A 25,500-nucleotide genomic window follows, 5' to 3' on the forward strand; every position below is an offset into this window, starting at 1 on the left:
GCCGCAGCAGTCGATGTTGTAAAGTGGCATGCACCACCTCCAAACGGCACTGTGATGGTGTCGTTGGAATGCAGCAGGACATGCGCGAATAGGCATTACAATGGTGTGCCGTACGAGTGCACAAGATACAACTGCGCACCGTACAAAAGTGTGGGGGCTCGTGGGAGGGAGGAGCAGCTGTTTTGCAACGTGTGCCACATGCTGGGCATCACATCCTTGATGACCACGGTCACAGACATCCCACAACACCAACGACCGGCCTTTGTACACATCCTGGACTTTGTCATCCTTTCAGAAAGCAGCGTGGTTTTCACTTCTATGCTCGTTCAGTGGTATGATGTTGGCAGGTTGTGTGACTTGTGCTCCTTGTTGGTGTGTTTCATTTTGGCCATTGTTTGTCTATACTGGTGCTGTACTTAATTGTGCATGTGTGCAATTCTGCCCATCTCCCCCTGTCCCCCACTCCCTGCTTCTTCCTCTTCCTGGTGCTGTTGTGTCTATAATTGTGTTTCTCCACACATAAATACATGTAAAGAACAAATTAGAATAGTTTCTTGATTCTTTAAGGTTTCAAAACTTCTCTCTATTGGTTTCTTTTTAATTTTCCATAGAAACAGTTTTTTTAATATCAACAACACACAGAAGTCAGAAGTGCAACGTATTCTATCAACACACTTTCTAGAACATTCTACAACACGTGCAGGTTAAAAGTTCATCAATTTTTTTAAACGTAACATTTTTTTGCAACATTTTCTCAAACATTTAAAGGCACATGCAGGTTGAAAGTTCATGATTGTTTTAAATTTGAACAGTGCCTTCCAAATGCAAGTAGCAGGTGTGGTTGAGTTGAGCAAATGTTATCCTATGATATGTACTCCACGTTGAAACTGCTTTTTCTTAACCAATCACAAAGATGCTTTTCCACAAAACGAATGTGCACCCTACTTTTAAAAAGAATGCTTTTCATCTCCTAATCACGTATCATTTTGTATGGCAAAAAAAGTAGTTCCCCATCTTTAAACATATCTCTTATTCTAACAAGGAACTGCATGAGCTACAGACATCTTTCCATACCTTCCAGCCATACCTTCAAAATGCTAGTGTGGATCGTAGGACATAGCTATATTTTCTGGTGCAAGAGGTATACAGAACACAGACGTATTGACTTAGACCTAGGTTTACAAAATGTGGACATTAAAAGGTTTGCACAGAGAGGATTGAAGTGGCACCAATTGCTACCTTTGGGTGAAACCTCTTTGCATCTTCCATACCCTGACCTCATGATTGTGCATTGTGGTGGAAATGACCTAGGCACATTGACTGGGATAGGTTTGGAAATGCTTATGAAGGACATCTTTGGACACCTCAGCTCAGCACCATGTGACTCTGGGCAATAGATCACTTAATAGCTCACATAATTTCCACGCCAGCCTCGAGGACCTTCAGACCCATAGGGGTGAGTAGTTTGAGCTTTACAAATACCGTATTGATTTGATATGTGCAAATTTACCTTCGCACTCCCTGTATAACACCCCCTAAGCACCATACACAAGTTGCAATGTTCGAAACAAAAGTTCCTCTGAGTAGGTATAACTACATGCTGACACTAATTTTAGGAAGCCTAAAATTGTTGCCGAATCCCTGTTGCCGGAACCGGACTCGAAAGCCCAGGACACAGCGTGCACTGTGGCAGGAGCTGCACGCATCACGCCCACCACGACAGCCGGCCCATATAGCGGGGTCAGGGCTGCCGTGAAGCGCAAAGCCTAAAATCATTGCTGAATCCCTGCTGCCAGAACCGGACTCGAAAGCCCAGCTCACAGCGTGCACTGCGACAGGAGCCGCACGCATCACGCCCACTGTGACAGCCGGCCCTTATAGCGGCCCTTATAGCGGCGTCAGGGCTGCCGTGAAGCTTCAGTTGCAGAAGTGCTGATCTACGGATGTGGGTAAGCAGAACACCGATAACCATTCATTGCCGCTTTGCTGTATGAAACGTGTGGTGCTGCTTGAAAATGGGGAAGAGGAAATTGGCAACATGTAAAAAAAAAGCTGTGGAAAATACCGCACAGATTACCAACTATTTGAAAAGTGCTATGGGCATAATAAACAATGAGATTGTGCAAGTGGAAGAACAGCTGGCAGCTGCTAAGACTGCTCTAGATGCTGCTCAAAGGAGGGCCAAGTCTGTGGTGGAAGTACATGGTCAAAGTAATTCTTCCAGTCCCGATATCACCCCCCAAGAGCAGTCAAACAGAAGTAATGTAAACAACACTCCTAAGAATACTAAATCTGATCAATTGCTTAAACTAGGGCCCTGTGCGTCAACTACTCCCCTCGAAATTACTACTGCCTCAGACACTCCAGAATCAGACTCGCCAACAGCAAAAAAATGTAAACAAAGCCTAGCATCAAGGAGGCCTAGTCCATTAAGAGCTGCACAAAAAAAGGGAAAATCTACTAAATCAGCGGGCACCGGACAAGGATTCAAGCCTGTAGAATCACCGAATGATAAACATGCATAGACATTCTCTTTAAAAAATTGCATGGGAAGATTGATACCATCGAGAGGCGGGTCTTGACTGGAATAAAAACTGTGCAAAAGGACATTGCACAGTTATTTGAACTGGTTACTGCCCTTCAGCTGCCAACTGTATCAAATACGCCACGGAATATAAAATTACATAATAGAAGTGATGCATATGTTGGGTCAAAAAATACGAACAGTATGGATAATTCAGAAAGGGTTAGTGCCTTGCCACCTATTGATACATATGGGAAGAAAGCACATGTTTTACCTACACAAATTTACAGGGGAACTATAGGGAATGGTAACAGGAAGAACGAAGGCCAAGCTCAAGTTGGAAGGCAACGGGATGTCTCTTTAAATTTACCCCCACAAGCTACTCCATATGTGATTGTCCAGAAAAACGTACCTAAATTGTCTGGAAACACTATTGAAACTTGGGACTCCCTGAAAAATAGGGTGATTCATTGGTTTACTGTGAATACGACTTGTAGTATTGGGATTCTATCACATGAAATTATCATGGTAAGAAGAGTTAGCTGGGTGGGCAAATCTGTAAAAACGTGTGAGAGGGATTGTGTAATTGTAAATTTTTGCCGGCCCTGTGTGGTGGGCTTGTTATTAGAAGAGGTCACAGGCAACCAGGACTGGCTTTAATTGCAATGAAGAAAATATTGTTGCATTACCCCTAGGATATTTTTGCAGATCCAGAATGGATTCATCCCTTGGTCGAGCCCAAGCTAGCACTGGTAATCAAACACATTATATGATACCATCTATGCCAAATAGGTTTGAAACACTTAGGAGGTGCAGTGAGTTGGACTGACTGGAATGAAACATTGTATGCCAAAAAGCCGTTGTACAAGATGTTAATGATGTAAGAGCCCATGCTATTATCTCGAAAGAAATAGTCTATACGGACCAGGTACAAATGTGTGAAGGTATTGTTAACATCATCAGCAATACTCATGATAATGTAACTTTTTTAGAACCTGAGACACAAAGTTTTAGAAATGAAATTACCCCGCCTACCAGTGTGGCTGATCTTAATTCTCCTAGATAGACACTGCAGGAATCACTACATATCATGACATGGAATGTTGCAGGGGTAAGGAGTAAACTGTGTGATATCTCTTGGCTTAAAAGTATACAAAAGTGTGACTTGGTATTAATACAAGAAACATGGCTTACATAAAAAAATGTTATTAATGGGTTCAAGACAATCTCTACCAATGCGATTCCTTCAAAGGCAGGTGGAGCAAGTGGAGGTTTGGCAGAACTATTATCAGTATCCTCTACCTTGATATTAAAAAAAACATATATTAAAGCACAGCATTTTCAGTTTTTACTTTTTTCAGTGAAAGGAATACAGGAAAGTATGGTGATTAATTTCTATAATAATATTTGTAATAGTTCGCGACATGACATTATTATATTATTAGATGAAGAGTTGACTAATTTTATAAAAAGTGCCGGGACCGATTGTTTCTTAATCTGGGCAGGAGATTTCAATATTGAACTTTGTAAACTTATATCAGGGATTCAATGCGGTTATGAGGATGAAATAGGTGATAACCCTTCACATTTCCCACATAATAATTATGGGGAAATCATAAATTATGTTATGTGTAAGTATAATCTGGAAATTATGGAGAAGGACGCACAAGAGAGTACCCAAGAAGGAAGGTGCATTACCTACACATTTGAGGGAGCTAGGTCATCCTATGTATTGATCACTTTATTATTACAAAGAATTGTAGGCCTCTTGTATATAATTGCAGTGTACACCTCAGCTTACTAAGTGACCATCATCCTTTGCTATTAACATTGAAATCTCCACTTTTTAAAATAGCCGAACGCGTGTGCATGCCGCTGATATAAAGACACAGGGTGAAAATGGGACTTCTATTAAATGGGCGGGAGTCGATCCAAATGCTTTTTGAGAAAGAATAGTTCAAAAAAATAATCATCACATAGTAACCGGTTTAGACAACTCCTCTAGTAGCACTGACATAGTTATGGCCTCGGCTGCAATTGCCGGTGATTTGAAACGCAAGCCTAGGACAAATAGGGTATATTGCCCAAGATGGTTTAACCAGCAGTGCTCCAGACTAAACAGGGATTTTAAGGTAGCTTTAAAAGCTACTCCCCGGAATAGGGAAGATATTAGTACCTTGAGGAAATTATACAAACAAACTTTAAATCAAAGTAAAATGGAGATTAGAGAACGCCTGGGACAATTTGATTAAAGCTGCCGAGACTAAAGACTCAACACTTTTTGGAAAAACCTTGGACCAACCACTCTTTAAGGATGTCCAGTTTGTCAAAGTTGACACAGTAGTGACCCCGGAAGAGTGGTTAACCCATTTTGAAGCTATTTTTAATGTGGCACACCAGTGTACTACAACAGCTGAGAATAATAGTACTATTGCATTAAACAATATGAAACTAGAAAGTATAAATTATGAGGAGATTAGAACAGCTCTTATGAATAGCGCCAGCGGGAAAGTGACAGGCCCGGATGGGGTCCCAATTGATGTTTTTAAATTTAATATGGATTTTTGGGTGCCCATCCTACACAAATTTTTTAATGCAACAATTAATGGGGTGATGCCTGCAACCTGGGCCGAGAGCGTGATAGTCCCCATTTTTCAAAAGGGCGATAGGAGTAGCGCGAGTTGCTACCGCCCAATATCTCTTCTCGATTCAACATCTAAGGTAATGGGCAGAATGATGTTGGCCAGACTGGAACACTGGGTAAAAGAAAAAAACATCTTATCTGTAGCCCAGTACGGTTTCAGAAGGGGCATCGGAATGATTGAGCAGTGTCTGAACCTTGAGCTACTAATAGGAAAATATACCCTTGCAAGGGATGGCTCCCTTCATCTTTGCTTTGTAGATTTGTCAAGCGCCTTTGATTTGGTAAATCATTCAAAGTTATGTCAGACGCTTGAAGGGATGGGCACCCCACAGGATATTATTAGTTTTTTATCATAAATGTATGCACGTTTGACCTCGAAGATACGCTTCGGGAAAAATGGGGAATGCACAAAGCACTTTAGCATCAAACGCGGGATAAGACAGGGCTGCACTCTTGCACCTCTTCTATTTTTGCTTTATATTATTGGGGTTGACTCATTATTACAGAATTTAAGAGTCGATGCCCCTAAGGTCGGCAAGGGGGTCACCCCATTATTATTGTATGCCGACGATGGTGTCCTAATTTCTAGGACAGCAAACGGCCTACATTTATTGATGGATAATTTTAATAATTTTATGATGGAAAAGCACTTAAAAATTAACTTGAATAAAACCTTAGTTATGTCATGTGGGAAAAGGAATATTAAGAATAAATCACATTATATTGATGGCATACTAATTGAGAGGACTTTTTCTTTTTCGTATTTGCGGATCCTTTTTAATAGTAAGGGTACATGGAACGCACACATACATTTATGTAAATTGAAATTTGTGAAATCGGTTGAGGCCATTTTTAGATCTTCCCAAAAAATTGGTAAAAAACCAATACGGAAAATCCTAAAATTATATGGGCCAAAGTGCATTACCGGGAGTTGTTATGGGGGAGCCCTTTGGGGCTTGGCAGATACCTCCCCGTTACAAACCCTGGAAAACAATTTTTTAAGAAGATTGTTAGCCGTACCGACCTCCACACCCACCATTATATTACATAGGGAGACTGATACACCATATATTCATGATCTGATTAGCATAGCCGCCTTAACTCTGTGGCATCGCATTTGGATTAGGGAAGAGACACATTTTACGAGGGATATTATAATGGATTGTCTGTCCCAAGACCACTGTAAGAAAATAACATGGCTAAGCTATATCTGCGGTCTTTTAAATGAATATAATTTGGCGGTGAATCTGAAGAGCCCGAAGATATACAAAACTTTAGTAAAATAGAACTAAAAAAGAATCTCCTCAATGTTAGGGCTTTGTCAAGGGATGTTGCCTCGAGTACCAAATCATGTATATCTTTTTATCTTGAAGGGCCAATATCAATGGGTATTCAGCCATATCTTATCTTTATAACTGATGTTCAGCACAGATTCTACCTAACTAGATTACGGATGAATACGCTCCACTACCTTTTTGCATTCCCCAAGAGGGGCAAGTGGTGCGCTAACTTACCAATATGCCCGTGTGACGGTAGGTCTTTACAGAGTACCCTTCACTTTTTCCTTTTCTGTAATTTTTATAAAGATATTAGAAAAACTTTTTTTCATCCTATTTTTAGAGCAAATAGTCTGTATTCCTTTAAAGTTGCTTTTAATCATATTCGAAATTTGGAGAATGTATTACCCTGTAATGCGGTAATTTGTTTTATATTATTGGCCATTAAACAAAAGAAGGATCTTGTACATCCGGAAAATTTGAATTATGAAATAGATTAGATTGCATTTGATAGAAGATTTCCTTGTATTGTATAAGGGGATAAGGCCTTTATTTTTAAACACAAAAAAGTAATCTTTGAAACAATTGTATATGAATGTATTTTTATCTTATATTATAGTATGCTTTTATGGACATTTTGTATTTACCAAATAAAGCTTGATTTGATTTGATTTGGCACTACTTGACAGATGTGGCACAGCGGCCAGAGCACATGACTTCACAGCATAGGACACACAGTTTGGACTCACGCTTTCATCCCCGATTCCAGCAGCACCTCAGCTTAGCACCATGAGACTCTAGACAATACCTCACATATTTTCCGTATCTCAGGTCTTTCAGACCAGTAGGAGTCAGTAGTTCATCCTAGTAGGTATAAACACATGCTGACACTACTTCCACAGGTGTGCTGCAGCGGTCAGGGCACATGACTTCACACCATAAGACACACAGTTTAGGCTCACGCTTTCATCCCCGACTCCCGCAGCACCTCACCTTAGCAGCATCAGACTCTACGCAATACCTCACTTAATTTTCGTAGCCCAGCATTTTCAGACCGGTAGGTATAAGTAGTTCACCTCGCACTCCCTCTATAGCACACCCTAAACACCCCACAGAGGTTACAGCGCTCCTACCCTCCTCTTTCCAACTCTTTTTGCCCTTTTTTCCCCTTACTCGCTTCAACAGAATCACAAAATGGTGACCAACACGTCCTAGTTGCAACCGCCCGCAGCGCTCCCAACCAATAAGCAGCAAGCTTGTGCTCGTAACGCCTCAGCCAATCAGATTGCAGAATTCCCAAATATCGATATCTGTACATTTTGATATTTCTCAAAAACTACTGAACGGATTTACACCAAATAAACAAAAATGTGCTTTCTAGACCAAGACCCTTCTCCCTGCCAAATTTGGGGTAATTCCGTTCACCCAGAACACGTTTTGGGACCCCCTTTTTTCTCGCCCTCTCCCCTCCTTGATGAATCACCCCCAAACTTTCAACATAGGAGCTGATATGAACAAAGAATTAGTTTGGAAAATTTCATGAAGATTCATCAAACGACAGCAAAGTTATAAGTAAAAATGATCTTCCTATGGAAACTTGGTCCTAACTATAAATACCTACTGGCGACCGCCAGTAGGTAAGATGTGAATAATCTGCTCTGTGTCCAAGTTTTGACATCCTGGCAGAACAAAAAAGTTTCACTAATTTTCAAGAAATAATGAAAGGGTACATGATTCCTAGCAATTGTAGTGCATGTAGACCAATTTCTCTGTGTAATGATCATTGTTCATACACTTGCAAAATTTACACCAATATTTGTTTATTTAGACTATACAGACTTTATTCCTGGTGAGCATATCGCTGATGTATGCAGGTACATATTGATGGCCTCGTCACTACTTGCAAAACTCATGGCTGATGCTGAAGAGGCATTTAATTTTGGCATTGGTTTTGCTTCTTTGCCAAGGGTAATTGAACAAGGATATAATGACTGTGATGATAATCTAGATTTCAATCTGTTTTTGTTCACTATACAGAGGTCTGAGGCAAGGCTATCCTCTCACTACTTTGACTTTTTGTTTGCAAAATGTGTATATTAAGCTGAATATACATTAAGATAATATGATTTTGTATGAATCTCACTTAGGGCCAACTGTACTAATATCTGGTCGGAAAATAATAGTTGCAATTTGCGACCAGTAAAGATTTTTAAGAACGGTCCCTTGTACTAAAAGGTCCATTTAAAAAAATCTGAATCGTAGTGGGGTGGAATCTTACCTACCTCATTTTAATGAGGTAGGTCACAAATTATGACTCACTACGATTTGTTGCCTTCACATGGATGGTAGTCTGCTGGAGTCAAAAGACCACCATGTCTATAATTGCTGTTAAATAAAGCAATCTTTTTTTAGGTCCTGGCTGTCGTTGGAGCGTGCATGCGCTCCTCGCCTCGAGACTTATAGTGAACAAGTCAGTTTCTTGAAGGGAACTCGAGCCCCGCCCCTCATTTCCACTGAGTAGCATCAGCATTTATGTTAAACGCTGGCTTCCCATTGGAAAGGAGGGTTTTTCGTTGCCTCCCTTTGGCATTTTGCTGGACTAGCTCACCTGATTCACAGCTGTAGTGAAGACTTTTCTTATCTGCTTGTTTATTTAACAAGCAGATAAGAAAAATCTTCACAACAGCTGTAAAACAGGTACGGAGCTCAGCGGCGCACGGGGTCACGGGGAGGACAAGGGATTCCGACTCTCTGTACCCTGGCATTGAAGCGCCAACAGTTGCGTGCGGCACTGAAGTGAAACATCTGCCTTTTAAAACTATAATTTTATAAGGACGGGGAATTTATAGTGTGGCCCTTGTACTTTTTCAACCCCTGCTTTGCATCTGATTACTTACAAAAATATGGCATGGGGAGGTAATACCTAAACAAGAATTTGCAGAGCGTATTAATCTAGAAGGCGTACTCGGATTCCTGCCAACTGCGCGGACTGGAACATTAGCAAAAATATTACCAGAATAAAACAGCTCTTGGGCGTGCCATATTTTTGTCTCTAGCACTATTTATATATAGGCCAAGAAAACATCTCTCAGCCCTGCTGTGCACTTCCTGAGGTTTTCGCCTGCCTCTGGGTAGAATAAAAGTGGAATAATCGCCGGCCTGTGTGCGGCTCCCCCCCCATCCCTCTCCAGGGGTGGGGTGCTCGGTCTCCGACGCTGCCTCCAGTTTACGACCAGGCTTTCACGGTTCCAGAGGTTTTGAACTGAAAGCTCGCACAGAGAGAGAGAGAGAGAGAGAGAGAGAGAGACGTGTCTAGACTGGACCTAAAATATTGTGGGTTAATGCCGCATTGAAACGGTGGGGTAATTACAGCGCCTCAATCAACACAGCAACATTTACACTGTGGACTTACCCTTTAAATTAAAGGCAATGGAAAGAGTTGCGCGCTGCCAACAGCAGACATGCATTTCGTTTTAGCACGTATTTATTATTTAGGACACGGTTTTATTAAGCGCAGCACTTGCACAGTAAAATTACTGGTTATATAAAACAGCAGTAGCATTAGTCAAGGTCACGTGAAGGATGCATTATGTGGGCAATGGAACGGCATTTTTTTTTTTGCAGTTTTATATAGCGAAAACTCGACCCAAACATATTGGAGCACTTTATATGAGCACCAGTTACGTTACACAAGGACACATTCATTCTTGGTAGGCACGAAGAGATTAAGTCATTTGCCCAGAATCTCAGGATGCTGAGCCGATGCCGAGGCTTGAATCTGGTTTTCCAGTTCCAAGGTCGGCAGCTCTGGCCGTTGGGCTACACCCTCTCCCGTGATTTGGGACCTGACTAAATAAAAGATTCAGAGGCCGACTCACTAAATCGTTTATAAGAACCAGGAGCAGTGCTACAAGAGGACGCCATTACATACTATCACAGGCCTCTGTGAACTGACCACACGAAATGTCCACACTGGGTATCAATAAAAGAGCAAAGATGCCCAGTGTTTTGAATTCTACTAAATGTATCTGAATATTCCCATTTTATTGCCATTTTTGATGTTTCACAGTCCTTGAATAATACTACTTTGTAGACATTTGGATGCTTTGGGCTAATTCGCGAAGGCGTGTAAAAGTACAAAAAATACGTATTACTAGAATAACACTTTACAAAAAGAGCAAAGATGCACAGTGTTTTGAATTCTACTAAATGTATCTGAATATTCCCATTTTATTGCCATTTTCGATGTTTAACATTCCTTGAATAATACTACTTTGTAGACATTTGGATGCTTTGGGCTAATTCGCGAAGGCGTGTAAAAGTACAAAAAATACGTATTACTAGAATAACACTTTACATACTCTAAATGCCCTTTGTAAATAGGTGCACTTAGACTACTCATTTGTAAGGCTTGCCCCAATGGTTTTATTTCCCTGGAAAACCTGGTTTCCAGTCCTTCCCTTTCAAGCAAAAGAAACATTGGCAAAGCCAATAGGTTTCACCTTTATAATACGAAAGCCAAGCTGTTGAATTTGCCAATGTTTGTCTGTAAAGTATTGTGAGCGCACGGTGTGGTGCATGTGAGTTTTTGTGCGTGCTGAGTTTTGTATGCACGGTTTAGGTGTTTTCCGTTAGCATGCCTGGTGGTGTGTTGAGTGTTCACGCAGTACACTGTCATGCATAATTGAAGTCATGAGTGATTTAAGCTTGTTTTTGTGTGTGGCTGGGTGTTGAGCAATGCGTTTGCTGTGTTATGTATGTACAGGAATTTGTGTTGTAATGTGTGTGCCTGCCTCTACTATATGTGCTAGCAGGACGGGGCTGTGAGGGGGTAATATAAACTTTCATAATCATTGAACACAATGGGGATCGCGGCCCGCTCCAGACACAGTGGTATGAACTCTTCCATTGTGTGAAGGTTCAGCGCTGTTTACTCAGGGCTGCAGTCAGACATCCTCTCAGGAATACATTTTTTTAAACAGAACAAACAACTTTCGGTGCGGACAAAAAGCAGCCCAGTTTGCTGATATTTTCTCGGAAACGAAAATACTGGGATGTAAACAGTTGAATGTTTGTGTGACTTGCAGTTAAATAGGTAAGGTAATACTTTATTGTACAGTTAATAAAAACCATTACAAACCAACATCAATAAAAACGGTTTCGTGTGTCTGTAGCAGCATGGAAGATTATATTAATACTGTGGTAAGATGTAAAAAGCTACAATTAAAAAAATGACTAAGTCTAAAACTACTAAAAAAACAAGCGGGAAGGAAGATTAGCCCACTACTAAGTCAGTTCTATCTTACCATTAAGGAGCTTTACGTAATTGAGCTGACCTGCTTTCCTCTTCGAGATGCATTTAATTATTGCAGTTCATAATCCGCATGGGTAGCAAGACATTCTCATCCCCATATGCTTATTCTTTGTAGCGTTAAGTTCCAGTGGGCTCCTAGATGCCAATTGGGCCCTCATTATTATCCGAGTATTTTAGCTCTGAGGATGCAAGTGATGCACTGGGTTCCATCAATTTAGCTTTTTCGGTTTGTTCTTTCTTTTTATTAAGACGGACTTCTGCAGCTTCAATATATTTTACTAATCGGCAGCTCAGTTGAACTTCGTCACCCGAAAAGCATGCCAGGACAGCTTGCCTGCATGACCTGATTCGTTTTTTGTTAAATAGTGGTCTCAGAAGGTTCCGGCGGTCTTGCAACAGCTCCTTACAGATGGTAATAAGGTGAATGATGTTATCTTCGTCATTCCCACAAAGACAGCACTTTGCTGGCATTGAGGGACGCAGCCAAGGGGCCATATAATCTGCAGAAGGCAATAGTCCTAGGTGATATTTCAGAAATTTCTCTTTTGTTTTTTTGATAAAGCTGGTCTGAAGATACGATTGTAGCCTAAGCTTGGAGTAAGATTGTATGGTTAGCCACCCATGAGCACGCTCCGTCAATAAAGCTTTGTCCTGCAGGAGAGATACTTTTCTAACGCTGTTGTTTACTGTTTTTTTAAAGCCCGCCAGAGGCCCTTGTAGATCCCACAGTTGACGCACCCCCAGATGTTTTATTGCGTCCTCCAAGAAAAGCCTTGCGGGGCAATTTTCTTTGGTTTGCAGTTCCTTCCAGAGGAGAGCGTTGAGTGTGTTTGCTTCCCCCCTGCTTATTTTATACCAGCTTTTTAAGTATACACCTTTACGTGCCAGCTCTTCCTTTACCAGCCCAAAGCCCGGGTGAGGTGTACCTTGGCAAGCCAAAGATCATGCGCATGGCTCTTGTTACTGTTCCGTCTACCGTTTTGGCGTCCCTTCCTCTCATCACTTCGCTTCCATAGGTGATAGATGGGATCAGTTTTGCCTGTATCACCTTTATTAAAGGAACGAGGTTTGGTCCAGTAATCTTATTTTTTTAAGTTTCTTAGGGATACCGCTGTCATTAGTCCTCTCTTTTTTATTTCCTCGCATTGTGGCTTGAAGCTGCCGCTGGGGTCTAAGATGACCCCCAGTAATCTGTATTTTCTTGTAACGTCCAGCTTCCTTGAGTCCAGGAACCAACTAGTTGATAATTTCTTTTTGCTATTAGTTATGCACATGACTTTAGTTTTTTCCTGATTGATACTGAGTTTATTTGTTTTAGAGTATTGCGAGGTGATATCTAACAGTCGCTGTAAGCCTATCGGGGTCCGACTAATCAGCACCAAGTCATCCGCGTAGAACAAATTAGACAGCTGAGTGCCCCCTAACTTGGGTGCATGAGAGTTGCTTTCATTCAGCAAGATTGCCAGTTTAGCCATAAAGAGATTGAATAGTGTTGGTGCGAGCACACATCCTTGTTTTACCCCTGTGCTTGTGGGGATCTTCTTGGATATGTGCAGGAGAATTAGTTGGTTCAACAGCAATGATGGAATTTTCATTTTCTTAAATTTTTGTCACAACATGTTTCTATTAACATGGTCAAAGGCAGAGCTGTAATCAATATAGCACAGGTATAAAGGTTGTTTTGCCGCAAGAGCTGAGTCAATCAAAAGCGATAGGGCTAGAATATTAGTAGTTGTCCCCATGTTTTTGCGGAATCCAGTTGGATTGTAAGGAATTGCTGTTGTATCTTCCGCCCAGGATGTTAACTCCTGGAGCAAGAGGCCCCCGTAGTATTTTGCCTCATTATCAAGTAAGGCTATAAGGCGTTAACTTCTTGGATCATTCTTGTCTCCTTTTTTAGGTCTCGCCTGAGCCAGCGCTTTAGCGCTGCTCTGGCGAGAGCTATAGAAAGCGGGATTTGGAAGTGCAAACGAGTGCATTTCAGGCCGCCAACTACAGTGCATGTGCGCCGGGCGCGCGCACCATTTGGCAGCCTGCTGATCACTATCGCGGCCGCTTTGATGTTCTCAGTGAGCCGCGCCACTGAGAACATCAAAGCGGCCGCGAAAGTGATCACCATATGCCAGCCTTCCCTGTTTGCTCGATCCTTATTCAATTCATGGTTTCCTCCCTGGAATTCTTTCTTTCCTACCTCATCGTCGTCATCTCTCCCATTGCAGCCCCCCACCTCTTCTTACCTCAGCCTACCAGGCCCATACGCACTTCTCTGCATTACCCCAATTATGTTTATTTTCTACTTCTATCTTCCCTCTGTCCTCTCTAAATTTCTTCCCTTCTCTTCCTCCTTTTCTCGCACCCAACCTCTTTCTTTCGCATTTTTTATCACTCTCTTTTGCTCAACCCTCGCTCGTTGCCTCTATTTACCTGTCTCTCTGCATCTTCTTACATACATCCGTCTCCTTCTCTCCGTCTCTTTCGCTCTCTACCCCCTCAAGTATTTACCTCTCTCAATTTCCTTTGCTATCACCCCACCCTTGCTTAGTCACTTCGATATTTCTTTATGTCTCCGTCCTTCTCCAGACACCCCCACCACACACACACACTCCGAGCGCTCTCTCTTAACTCTCTATCGCTCGCCCTCCCCTTTCTCCCTCTCTGCCTCGCCTTTATGTCTCCGTCTCAGCACCCTCTCCCCGGGTCGTTTCCCTCGAGCTCTCTCTTACACTCTCTCTCTCTCTCGTTCGCCCTCCCCTTTCTCTCTCTTTCTGTCTCCCGCTTTCTCCACCGCCCCGCCTCCAATTTCCCCATCCCAGTATATGTTGCAGTGAGGGTGTGGTGGGATCTGATTGGCTTGTAGGGTGCCTTTGGGCAGCCCCACTTTTCTCCCCTGCTAGTTGTTCAGCTTCTTCCACTTGTTGTCGTACCTAAGTGTGATTGCGCAGCGGCCCTTTAGCTGTACCCCGATACAAAGAGCCCCTGCCCCCGGCAACCCCTCTCTCTGTACCCCGGTACAAAGGGCCCCTCTACCCTGAGCGCTGTCCAGGGCAGCCGCCTGGCTGTACCCAGGTAACAAGCATTGGCATAGCCAATAGGTCTCGCTTTTGGGACCTTATAAGTGTTTAGTTATGCAACTGCTGCATGGCTAAACACTTATAAGGTCCTAAAAGCGAGACCTATTGGCTATGCCAATGCTTGTTGAAGATTGGCGAGATAACTGCTCCCCTCCAGGATCGTGGGATTGTTGAAGTCTGCAAAAATTTTTCAAACATTGGTTTGAAAACGGCAGCCCAATATTCCGGCTCTTGTTTAAACACAACTGGGGGAATGCCATTTGGGCCTCGTGCTCCCTCGCGTCTCCCTTTCGAGATTCTTTTACATATCTGTGCATTCGTGATTGAAAATTCCTCATTGTGTACGAGAACTTCTTTGTATTGTGAGTTCCACGCTTCCGAGACATTATTGGGTTTGTATGAATCTTTCCGTGGTTCTTGGGCATCGTTTAGATGTGCACAAAGGAAAGTTGTCCAGGCCACTTCAGTGGCATAGGATTCAATCCCCTGACTTTGCTCGCTGATCAAACTGTTAATGTTTTGCCAAAACCGTGCGCTGTTATTTGTTTTGGCGTCGTGTACGCGTTTTCCCCAAAAGGCCTCATCAGCTTCTTTTTTAAGTCACCATATCAATTTCCTGCGAGTAGCTTTTAACTATCTAAGCGCTTGACATGCGACGGGATCTGTCCTTGCTCTTCGGAGAGTGTTGTTAATCTGGGTCTTTAACTTTTTTTGCTGGATATTATTTCTAAAATTGTGATGGCTCTTGTGTTTCGGGGCTTTGACTGTACTGTCGGTCCTTACGTTTTCATTTGTATTGAATTTATCTCGTAAACTTTTGGTGAACATCTCCCAACTTTTGATTGAGTCTGTGGTTGCTGATTTTGCCTCTCCTAGTGCTTGTTTCGCTTGAGATAAAAGGCTTTGTAGGTCATTAGTTTTGCACTTTATCCGCCTTTCATTTGTTGAAAATTCTGAGCCTAGTCTGTTGGCAGCGGGAGGGCTTGGTGTTATTGGAGCCTCAATCGTGATTTCCTGGGGAAGGTGGTCACTGTAATCCATCGAACCGATGTGGAAATCTCTTGCCCTTTGATACAGGCCTGGAGAGAGAAATGTGAAATCGATTGTGGAGCTCGCCTTAGTGCTATGAAATGTGGCGGATTGAGGACGGTCCCCTGAGAATCTACCATTGAGTGCTCGTAGGCTCAGCTCTTCTAATTTTGAGAGTAGGCTCCTAGCTGTTTGAGCTTCTGCCTCCCGAGGTGTTATCTTGGTGGCTTGGGTCCCAGGCAAAGGGATCCTCATCTTCGTTAATCTCTGAGGCTAAATTGCTGAGCATATTTAAATTGAAATCCCCGGTGATAATCAGGCTGTTGGATTTCTCAGTTGTTATTAATTTTGTGAGTTCTTCCTTCAGCTGTTGAGCTCCCTTGGTTTTTTCCCTAGGGTGTAAATAAAGGTTTATTAGGACTATGTCCTCTTTTTTGTTCTGCTCTCGAGATGTCAATCGCAGTGCTTGCATTGCATTTAGGGGAAGTAGCTTGTAAGCCAAGGGTACTGCTTCAACAATGGATTTTAGTGAGCTGTATATAGCAAGGCCTCCCTTCTTATGGCCAAACAATGAGCTCTGTGTAGGTGGCAAAGAATTTAAGTTGTATCCCGACAGTACTGGTGGGATGTCGGTCCAGGTTTCTTGCAGTATGATGATGTCGAATCTTTGCAAGTAGGTGTTTAGTTCTGGGTCCGAGAATTTGTCTCCTAAGCCATTGATGTTCCAGGAGCACAGGTTGAGGACATTAGACGTGTTCCCCGTTTTTGGTTTATTTTGTCATTGATTTTTGACTTTGACATTTAGGGTCCTGGATAGCCAACTCCAATTTTGCGAAGTTGGACTGTAATTGGCAGATAGTCTTTTATTGGCCTGTTCTCGATGGACTAAGTTCTCAGGGGTTTTTACTCCGTGCCCCTCTTAGGATTGAGTTCGAATTAGGCTGCCCATTCTCTTTCTTTTGCTGGCTATCCAGGGCTAGAGGATCTGGATATCTTGGTTTAAGAAATGGTTGAAGTTTTATTCCCCATGAGTCGAACTTTGCTTGTTCTTTTAGCAGTCTCTCCGGAAATTCTACTGTGGCCCATACTGTTTTTTGTTGCTTCTACCCCTGAGTGTCCCGACATTTCTATAAATTCTACTGATTCCAGATCACTAGAGGATATGTTTTTAAGACTGTCGATTGTTTTCAGTAGGCGTAATATATTCCCCCTATTTAGAGTATCTATTGTGCCCCTTGATTTATACTCCGGGTGGAAGACTATTATGGTAGTGCCTATTTGCCCCTTGTCTTGTGTCTGGCTGTTGTTCACAATATTAGGGTCCTCCTCTGAGCCTTGATGTTCCTCATTTGCTTCTGCCCATCTTTTAACACTCGTTTCACTTTTCTTCGTTAGTTCTAGTCCAATAGGGCTTACTGCAGTTGCTGCCCATTGAGGTTCTCTTTCGGGTTTTTTCCTTTCATCCAGGTTTCCAATTTCTTGTGGGTTGTGTTCCATTTTTTTGTCGTCTCTCATCTCGATCAGCCTGTCTTGCGATAAGTCAGATGTCGCTTTCCCGCTTTTATGAGGGGAACTGGTAATAGGCCTTCTTTCTTTCGGGTTTTTTCCTCCCTTCCTGATTTTTGGTTTCTTGTTGGTTGTGTTCCATTTCTGTGTCTTATCTCATCTCAGTCAGCCTGTCTTGTGATAGGCCAGGTATCACTTTCTCGCTAGGAGTGCCCTTACCCCAGTGTATTACCGCTGTTTTTTTCTTTTGATTTCTGCCCTTCCTTTTCTGTTTTCTTCCCTGTTTTCCTGGTTGAAAATGTTCCGGCGCAGCTTCAATTTGTGAGTTTTCACCCGGTGGCACTATATTTGCAGTTAATGTTGTTGTTTGGGTTCCTTCATTTTGTTGTGTATTGCTGACCATTCTCTTCTTTACTTCTGCGGTTTCCCTGGTCGAGTGTAGATCTTGGGTCGTCTTTAAGCTCTCCTGCATTGGTGACTGTGTTCCTTCTAGCAGTGGCGTGCTTATTTCGCATCTCCTCTTGACGGGGTTGGTTGATCGGTTACTTTTTACAACCTCCCTAATTTCAGAGAGGAGATTGTCCATTGCCGTTGGGAGTGTTGCCAATTTGTCCATGATTGTTATGCAGGAGCAACTAAATTGTGTAAATTGGGTTTCTGCTTGCGTCCTTTTGACCAAGTTGTTCATCTCTGGTAACTTTCCGTCAATATTGGCAACAAATATTGACAGCGAGTTGAGGACAGAAAGTTGTAAATCCATCTTATCAGACTGGTATTGAATGGCGTTTACCGATAATTGCATTGTGTGCAAAAGCGATGACCAGATGTCTTCTTTTGCTTTCGGTGTTTCCTTACCCAGATTTGCGTTGGTTACACTGATGGGCCCTCCTGGCAGTTCCCCCTTGATGGCCGCCGGGTAAGATACCACCATTTCTTCCCACTCCTCTGGGGTGAGATACGAGGTTTCAAAGTCATTGATCCAAGGTGATATAGAGCGTGCTTTGGATGAAGTGGATGGACTAGGGGAATCGATGTCTGATTGTGTAGGGACACCTCCTGGCTTAACTTGCTCCTGTTGTTGCTCATGTTTTTCAGGTTGTTGATCATTTGTTTGAGATGGATACTGCCCCTGTACTCTGACTTCCTGTGTGATTATGGAATTTAATTGCCACACTTCTTTAGTGTCTATCCTTGTTTTTGGTTGTCTTGTGTTCCTGGGTTCTTGCCTTGCCGGCCTATCCTCTAGCATTGTCGGTGTGTGTTTGCACAATGCCGATTCTATTTGCGCTGTTAAGTCTCCATGCTGAGTGTATTTGCTGTTTTGCATGTCACCCTTGCCCTGCAGGGTGTAGTTCCTAGGCCCCCAGTTTGCTGAATCCTCCGGTCCATCTTGTCTCTCAGGGTTTCCAAGTAGTCCTTGTCTGCCTTTTGCAAATTCGGAGGATTCGAAGACTTCTTCATCTGTATGGTTGTGGAGCCTTGTAGGACTTGTGGGGCTCCTCTTCCTGTTTTCTATTGGAGCAAAGTTATGACTTGGGGTCACATTTTGGCCCTCTTTTTTATTCGCCTTTATGCCTTCGTGCCCACAGCCATTTGGGTCTGTTTTTGGGCTTGAGCCTGCCAGCTCCTGCCTTCATCCCTGATCCTGTGCAATTTGATTCCAAGAGGCCCTCCTTTCTGGCCCCTTGGTCAGCTCTTCTTTACTTACAGGTGCAACCTCTTCTGCGCTGTTCTTCGCTTTTCTAAGGTCGGCTTGATCCCTTTCCGACCAAACCTGTAGTTCTTGCGTCAGGGGGGTTGCCTTGCTTGGCTGTAGCGGGATTGGCAGGTCACTTATGTTGCTACTATTTAGGCAGAGGGCAGAGCCAACGTCTTTGATGAATGAAAATTTTGAATAGATTAGGTTGAAAGCTAGATTTGTTCACTGAGAATACGTTTGCGATCCCTCTCGCCTTTGTGTCTGGCGGACATTTGGGGCTTGTGAGCAGGGGGGAAATCAAAGGAAGTTCTCCCTCCTCAGCTCCATTCCTTCCCTCGTCTGTCCCCTTATCTTCTTTGCTGACATTCATTAAATCTTTCTTGAGGTTTTTCTTTATTCTCCTTGGTCTTTTAGGGGGGTTCATGGGAGCCATATAGTTCCTTGATTTCCCTGACCTCATTTCTTGGCTTTATTCCTTATTCCTTTATTCCTTCTTGCTCTGGGTTGCTGCGATTTTATTTTGTTTGCTTATTAACCGCACAGGTCTCGTACCAGCACTGGGGATGGACTTATCAGCGGTTTAACAGTGGTGTCTCTTACTCCTGCTCCTACACAACACTGCACCGCACTCAGTAGGGTGTGACGGAGGCTCCGTTGGTGGGGGCTGACGTCACTCCCACTTGCAGTCCCTCTTGCGGTGCCAACGCTCCCCCCTCGGGTGCAGTCTTTTGTGCAGGCCCTGTGTGAGCTTGCGATTCAGTGCAATAAGTCCTGTCACAATTCTCAGTGTTCACGATTCACGATTCACAGCTCACAGGGCCCACAGGGCTTTCCAGGTTGCAGCAACGCCGCGCTTCCCTCTGTCCAGATGGCGGTCAGCTCCAGTGGTGTTTCTCAATTATCAATTATCAGGCAACTGGGCTCGTAGTCAGTAACTAGAAAGCGCTCATAGCCCCTGCCTCGTTGGGATGATCGCTGGTGGCTCGCTGATGGCTCCTACGGCTCCTTCCACGTTTTAGGTAATCGCTGGCGGCTCCTGCCCCTTTAAACAAAGCACTCCCGGCTCCTGGCTCATTAGGGTGGTCACTACTGCTTTGAAGAGGAGTGATTCAGACAGTAAGCGCAGTCAGCAAGCAGTCAGTAGTCTCTGACAGATCACAATGCCGTACCTGCTGACTGCTGTGGTAGTCAGTATGGTGCACAGTAGTTTTTTGTAGGTGGCTGCAGTCTCAGGGTATAAAGGAGCGAAAGGTTGGACAAGGGGGGCAAAGGGCGCAAAGGGCGCGAGGGCGAGAGGCACAGAGGTTACAGCGAAATGCAATGCGGCAGCAATTCACCAACTCACGCCGCTGCAATCCAAAACTCTGTGCCCATCATGCAGCCTCCGCTCTGCTCTGCTCCGCCAGTTCTACCTCTGCCCCTGCTGCCTTGCCGCCTCGCTCCACTTAGCCTGCCACACGGCCGAGAAACTCCCCGAGCACAGCACAGCACAGCACAATGCCTCTGACCGGGGCTTGAGCCGGGAGCCACGGGAGCCACGGGAGCGCGAAACAGCAAACAGCAGATTCAGCTCACCACTAGATTGCTGCCACGATGGTACCTGCCTGTTGCGGGGACTCGCTCCTGGGGCAATTCTGAGCCTGTTGAGACTGCTGAGGCTGCTGGCGCTGTTGTTTTGGTGCACCACGGTGTCCTCTGCGGGACGAAGCAGAATCAGAATCCGTGCACTGTGCAGGGCCTCCGTGCGGCGGACTGAGACTCGAGGCTGACGCTCGTCCTCAGCCACGCCCCTGCCTCGCTTCCACCTGCTTTTCCGTGAGTCGATGGGTCGATGAAGTGCCCCCGCTGTATGTGAGAAACAGGGGGGGGTGCCGTAAGCTGGGAGCAGGGCTCAAGTCTGGAATCACCGGGAGCGACCGGCGTCCTTACGTCTCCCTCGCGCGCCCACACGATCTGCGCAAAATCACGGAACTGGATTAGATAAGGTCCACTGGTTCTTGTTATCCGAATTGCAGTTAAATAGAGCACGCCGCGCTTTCAGAACACATAGGAAAGGGTGAACAGGACGAGGCCCTGGCGCGAAGTGACCTCAAAAGAGAGGGTGTGGCCAAACAGCTAGAGAGGTCCACCTCGAAGCTGGGGAACCGTGTTCGAGTCTCGGCAGCGACGCTCAACATCTTGTGATTCTGGGCAAATTGCTTAACAAACAAGCATTAAAAATGGGGTAACATCCTTTACATCGCGGTTAGTACACCGCGATGCGGTTACATCGCGATCGTTACAACGAACGCGATGTAACCACACTATGCCATTACAACGCAAGTCTTTACATCGACTTGCGCTAGATGGCGTGCTAACATTACAAATAGTGTAGTTTACTATCCCAACACCTTCCCTACTGTTAAGTGGACTGGAGTTGGAATTACACTTTACTTTACTAATGTTAGCACGCCATTGTAACGATTGCGATGTAACGGCACGCGTTGTACTCACTCGCGTTGTAACATCATACATCCTTAAAAATGCAATAGGTCTCGCCTTTCATTAAGTTAAAGCCATTTGCTTTGCTAATGGTATTGTATAGCAAAGCAAATGGCTTTAACTTAATGAAAGGCGAGACCTTTTGCATTTTCAATGCCTGTTTTTAATGCAGTTCATTTTCCTTAAAGGAAAAATGCTGTGTTTATCAAAAACAGTTGTAAAGTTTTGGAATCATTTTTGAGAGAACCTATGGACCACTGCCCATTCCTTCAAAATGTTTTTCACCAATTACAAAGGGGAAGTGGTCTCTTAGGTGTCAATTGCCATTTGTGAATGGGATACCACTACCTTTAAGTAGTCAGCAAAATATTAATGTTTTGGGACCCGATTTCGGCCGCAAAACATTGATACATATCATAAAGAATCAGTATTTGGAAGGGATGTCCTAAATGCAACCCTTCCAAATACCTTGTTGTTATGGTTTCCCAAACCCATTTAGTGAATCAGTAACATGTTACCGAATAGCTAAACAAGTTTGGTATAATTGAGAAATTACTTACTTGCCCAAAAACCCTGCAATTTACTGAATTGCAGGCCTTGCGATTAGTAAATACGTTCATACATGTCACCCTTAGTTACTAAGTGAACCCGACTCTAAAGTAATTAATGTTTTCACAACAACAGCTCATAAAAAGAAAATGCATTCCAAATACACTGTTTTAATAACGAAGCGTAAAGAAAAGATTTTCAAGCGCTCAAGTCACAATAGAGTGGAAAAATACATGCTTGGTGGTCAGGCGAAGGTCATATAAATGGACAGTACGCGTATCACAATATACACGATCTGAGCAGAATGTCTATTCAATCTAATTATTAAAACAGGTCTGCTTAGTTGGTCAAAGGCGTTTCAATCAACATACATCAAGGGATCATCATCAGGGCTTGAATCAAGGTCTGCCCTAGTCAGGGTAGACAAAATCCTCCTGATGTATTTACTGTAATCTCTGTTAAGGCAATGCAGGTGCATCAAGATTTGAATGAGAAGAAACCGGTAGGGTCAACTGAAATATCGTGCGAGGCATCGGAATCTCAGGGAGCAATGTCAGCTTAAATAGTAGTGTGGTCTGCCCCAAATAACACAGCTGATCAGAGGCAGCAAGCAATCTGCAACCGGACCAGGGGCCGACATACGAGATCCTGTGTCGAGGACCAATTAACCACCAAGCCTGTGCGGTTGTGAAGTGCAGGTAATCAGGCAATGTGACCTGGCTTCTTAGAGATTGGGTAAATTGTGATACGCTTATTGCGTATTGAGATCACTTTCACCTTAGCACCAAGCATGTTTTTGCACTCCACTGTCACATATGAACTTGAATTTTTTTTCCTTTAATTTCCCTAATTAAAAAATTGTTTTTGGAATACATTTTGTATTTATGAGCTGTTGTTTAACTACCATAAATTAGGTACAATTGTTCCTTGAAAACAATACTAATTTACACATGTGCCTATGGATCCCAAGGTTACCCTTGTGTCATGACAGGTACCCAAACTAATGAATAAAATGCAGATTTTGGGGTCTTCTCTTCCAGAACATCGTTGAGGGGAGTATGAATCGTACTTTTTAACAAGATGATTGAATGAGTGTAGAAGAGATGCTTCTATCCTTAGATAATCAGTAGTGGTGGTCATAATTAGTAGTATTTTCCTGCCTAAGACCACTAGTGGCAGAATAGATTGTATTTTTAATATCAAGTGATAAATAGGGTGGGCAGATTCATTGTACTTTACTGCTACAAGCTCAAAAAGATAGTTGTCATAATATTTCTTGATCATAAGATTGATAGAGGGCAAGCAATAGGGTACTTTTGGAACATAGAAATTCCACGAGTATTTTTCTGTCACTCGATCTGCTGAAGGGAGACTGGCTGACAGAAGGGTGAATGCTTGAATTAGAAGCAGAAAACAATGCATCCAGAGTTAGAATTAGGACTTTAAGTTTAATGGTATTTACTTTCTTGGCATTTTTGTCTGTATTTATTCATATTTATTTAATGTCATTAGTAATGTATACTTGTTTTATCTAATTTGTATTTATCCATAAATCTATTCCTGGCCAATGTAAGAATTATGTTTCAAGTAGTAAATTTCTACGTTTAGCTAACAAATTTTCACTCACCTGTCGATGCTCTGGTGTTTTACTGCACTAAGTGTTCATATAAAATAAAACAATATACATGCCTGAACACATTGACTTTTTACTACTAGCATGTGTGCATATCTGCAGCATCTGCAGCTATTTACTCTTTAGTTAAGCTATTTATTTTTATTAGGAATTCTTTTTAACTCCCTATGCTATCAATATGCACAGCTATTCAGCTTCTGTCATGACTGAAAAAAGGGAAACACATTCAAATGTCAATATTTTTGTTTTTAAAGCACAGACATGGGAATAGATTGTTTTGCATATGTATTTATATGTAATAATAAATAAAACGGAGAAATGTGGCTCTCAGTGCCTGATTGAGATATTTGCGGACGGGTCACTCCCTCACATCAGTGATAGATATCCCAAACTGCCGAAATATAAAACCCATAGGATTCAATGGGATTTATATTTCTACGGTCGGTATTTCCGTCACCGTTGTGATGGAGTAACTTGTCCGCCAAGATCTGCCATCCAGACGTTATATGTTTCTTTCACTGACTTCCTGTCACCATAGTTTAGCTGTCATGGTTTACCCTGACTATATTTGTAGACATAATTAAATTCCAATACATATTTTGAGGACTTACCATAGTCAACTCCAGGTGCACATGCCTCTTCAATGCGCTTCTCTAATGAGAGCTCACCAACAAACTTCTGCATAAAACAGTTTTCTGAAAAAGACAATGATCACCAAAAAACAGTACATTAGAGTAATGTGAACAGGAGGTCTTTCTGCACCTCATTATACCCTTGGTGGCCAGATAACTCCATGCTAACACCACTTTTTCAATCCAAGGCTTACTTTTGCAAATCATGATTAACCATTGCTATAGTACATGGCTACTCGCAAACATTTTCGCAGAAGCCACAAAGTATGGTCTGTAGAGTGGTCGAGGTCCGCATTGACGCCAGCAGAGTGGGGCGTAACTGGGGGGGTGGGGGTGTACATGGTGGACTCTGTAAGTGAAGCTTTTTTGAGGATTTCATTCCATACTCTCTCTAAATTAAGTCCCTAGTCTCTAGAAGACGCAGCGGTTTGACAATACTGTTTTATGCTATTTCTAAATTGTTATACCGCACCTTAGGGTAAGCCTTGTCTACTTGCCATCACTATCTTGGGAGAGTCAGGTCTAAAAAAAGAAGCAACTTCATTATTAATTGGATTGAAATAGAATTGCACAATGCGAAACCAAAAAACCTAAAATCAATCCTGGCTTCCCAACCTGACTAAATTGTGTGATCCTTGGCAATCGTTTTCATTTCACTTTGCCTCCCTTTTCTTCATTATCACATGTGAGAGCATCTTGAAATACATGCATTCAGGATATGTGCACTACAAAATCTTCTCTTGTGTTTCAATTAATAAACTATAATGCTGTCCAGGCATAAAAACAACGCAGCCCACCCAGAAGAAAATGGCAACTAACTTGCCTCTTATTTCACTATTGGATTTGTTGGGAAGAGGCATGAATGTTTCTATATCCATTTTCAGAACTTTCACTTTTAAAAAATACTTCTCAATGCACTGATGTAATCTGATGTACTAAGGTGAAACATGTCTTCATGTTGATGAAATATACTTTTGTGAATTTTGAAAAGAATTTGTCATATTTTTAAACGTTTGTTGCAAAATTTTGTAAAAAATAAAATGTTTCTAAAAAAGTTATGAGGTGCAGAATACCTTATTTGCTTCTTTTCTTTAACTTCAGTTAGCTTGTAAATAAAGGCTTGCCCGTTTATTTAACATAT

General features: G+C 42.8%; 1 protein-coding gene across 1 annotated transcript in view; it reads right to left on the minus strand.

The window, feature by feature from the left end:
* Positions 1-25,500, minus strand: part of LOC146833096 (A.superbus venom factor 1-like) — a 663,114-nt gene that overhangs the window by 76,540 nt on the left and 561,074 nt on the right. The window contains exon 38 of the mRNA XM_085600729.1: positions 24,339-24,422. Coding sequence (XP_085456855.1) covers positions 24,339-24,422 — 84 coding nt within the window. The remainder of the gene's footprint in view (positions 1-24,338; positions 24,423-25,500) is intronic.

The sequence above is a fragment of the Triturus cristatus genome, chromosome 4_2 (genome assembly GCF_964204655.1).
Source record: "Triturus cristatus chromosome 4_2, aTriCri1.1, whole genome shotgun sequence".
In the NCBI taxonomy this organism is placed as follows: Eukaryota; Metazoa; Chordata; class Amphibia; order Caudata; family Salamandridae; genus Triturus; species Triturus cristatus.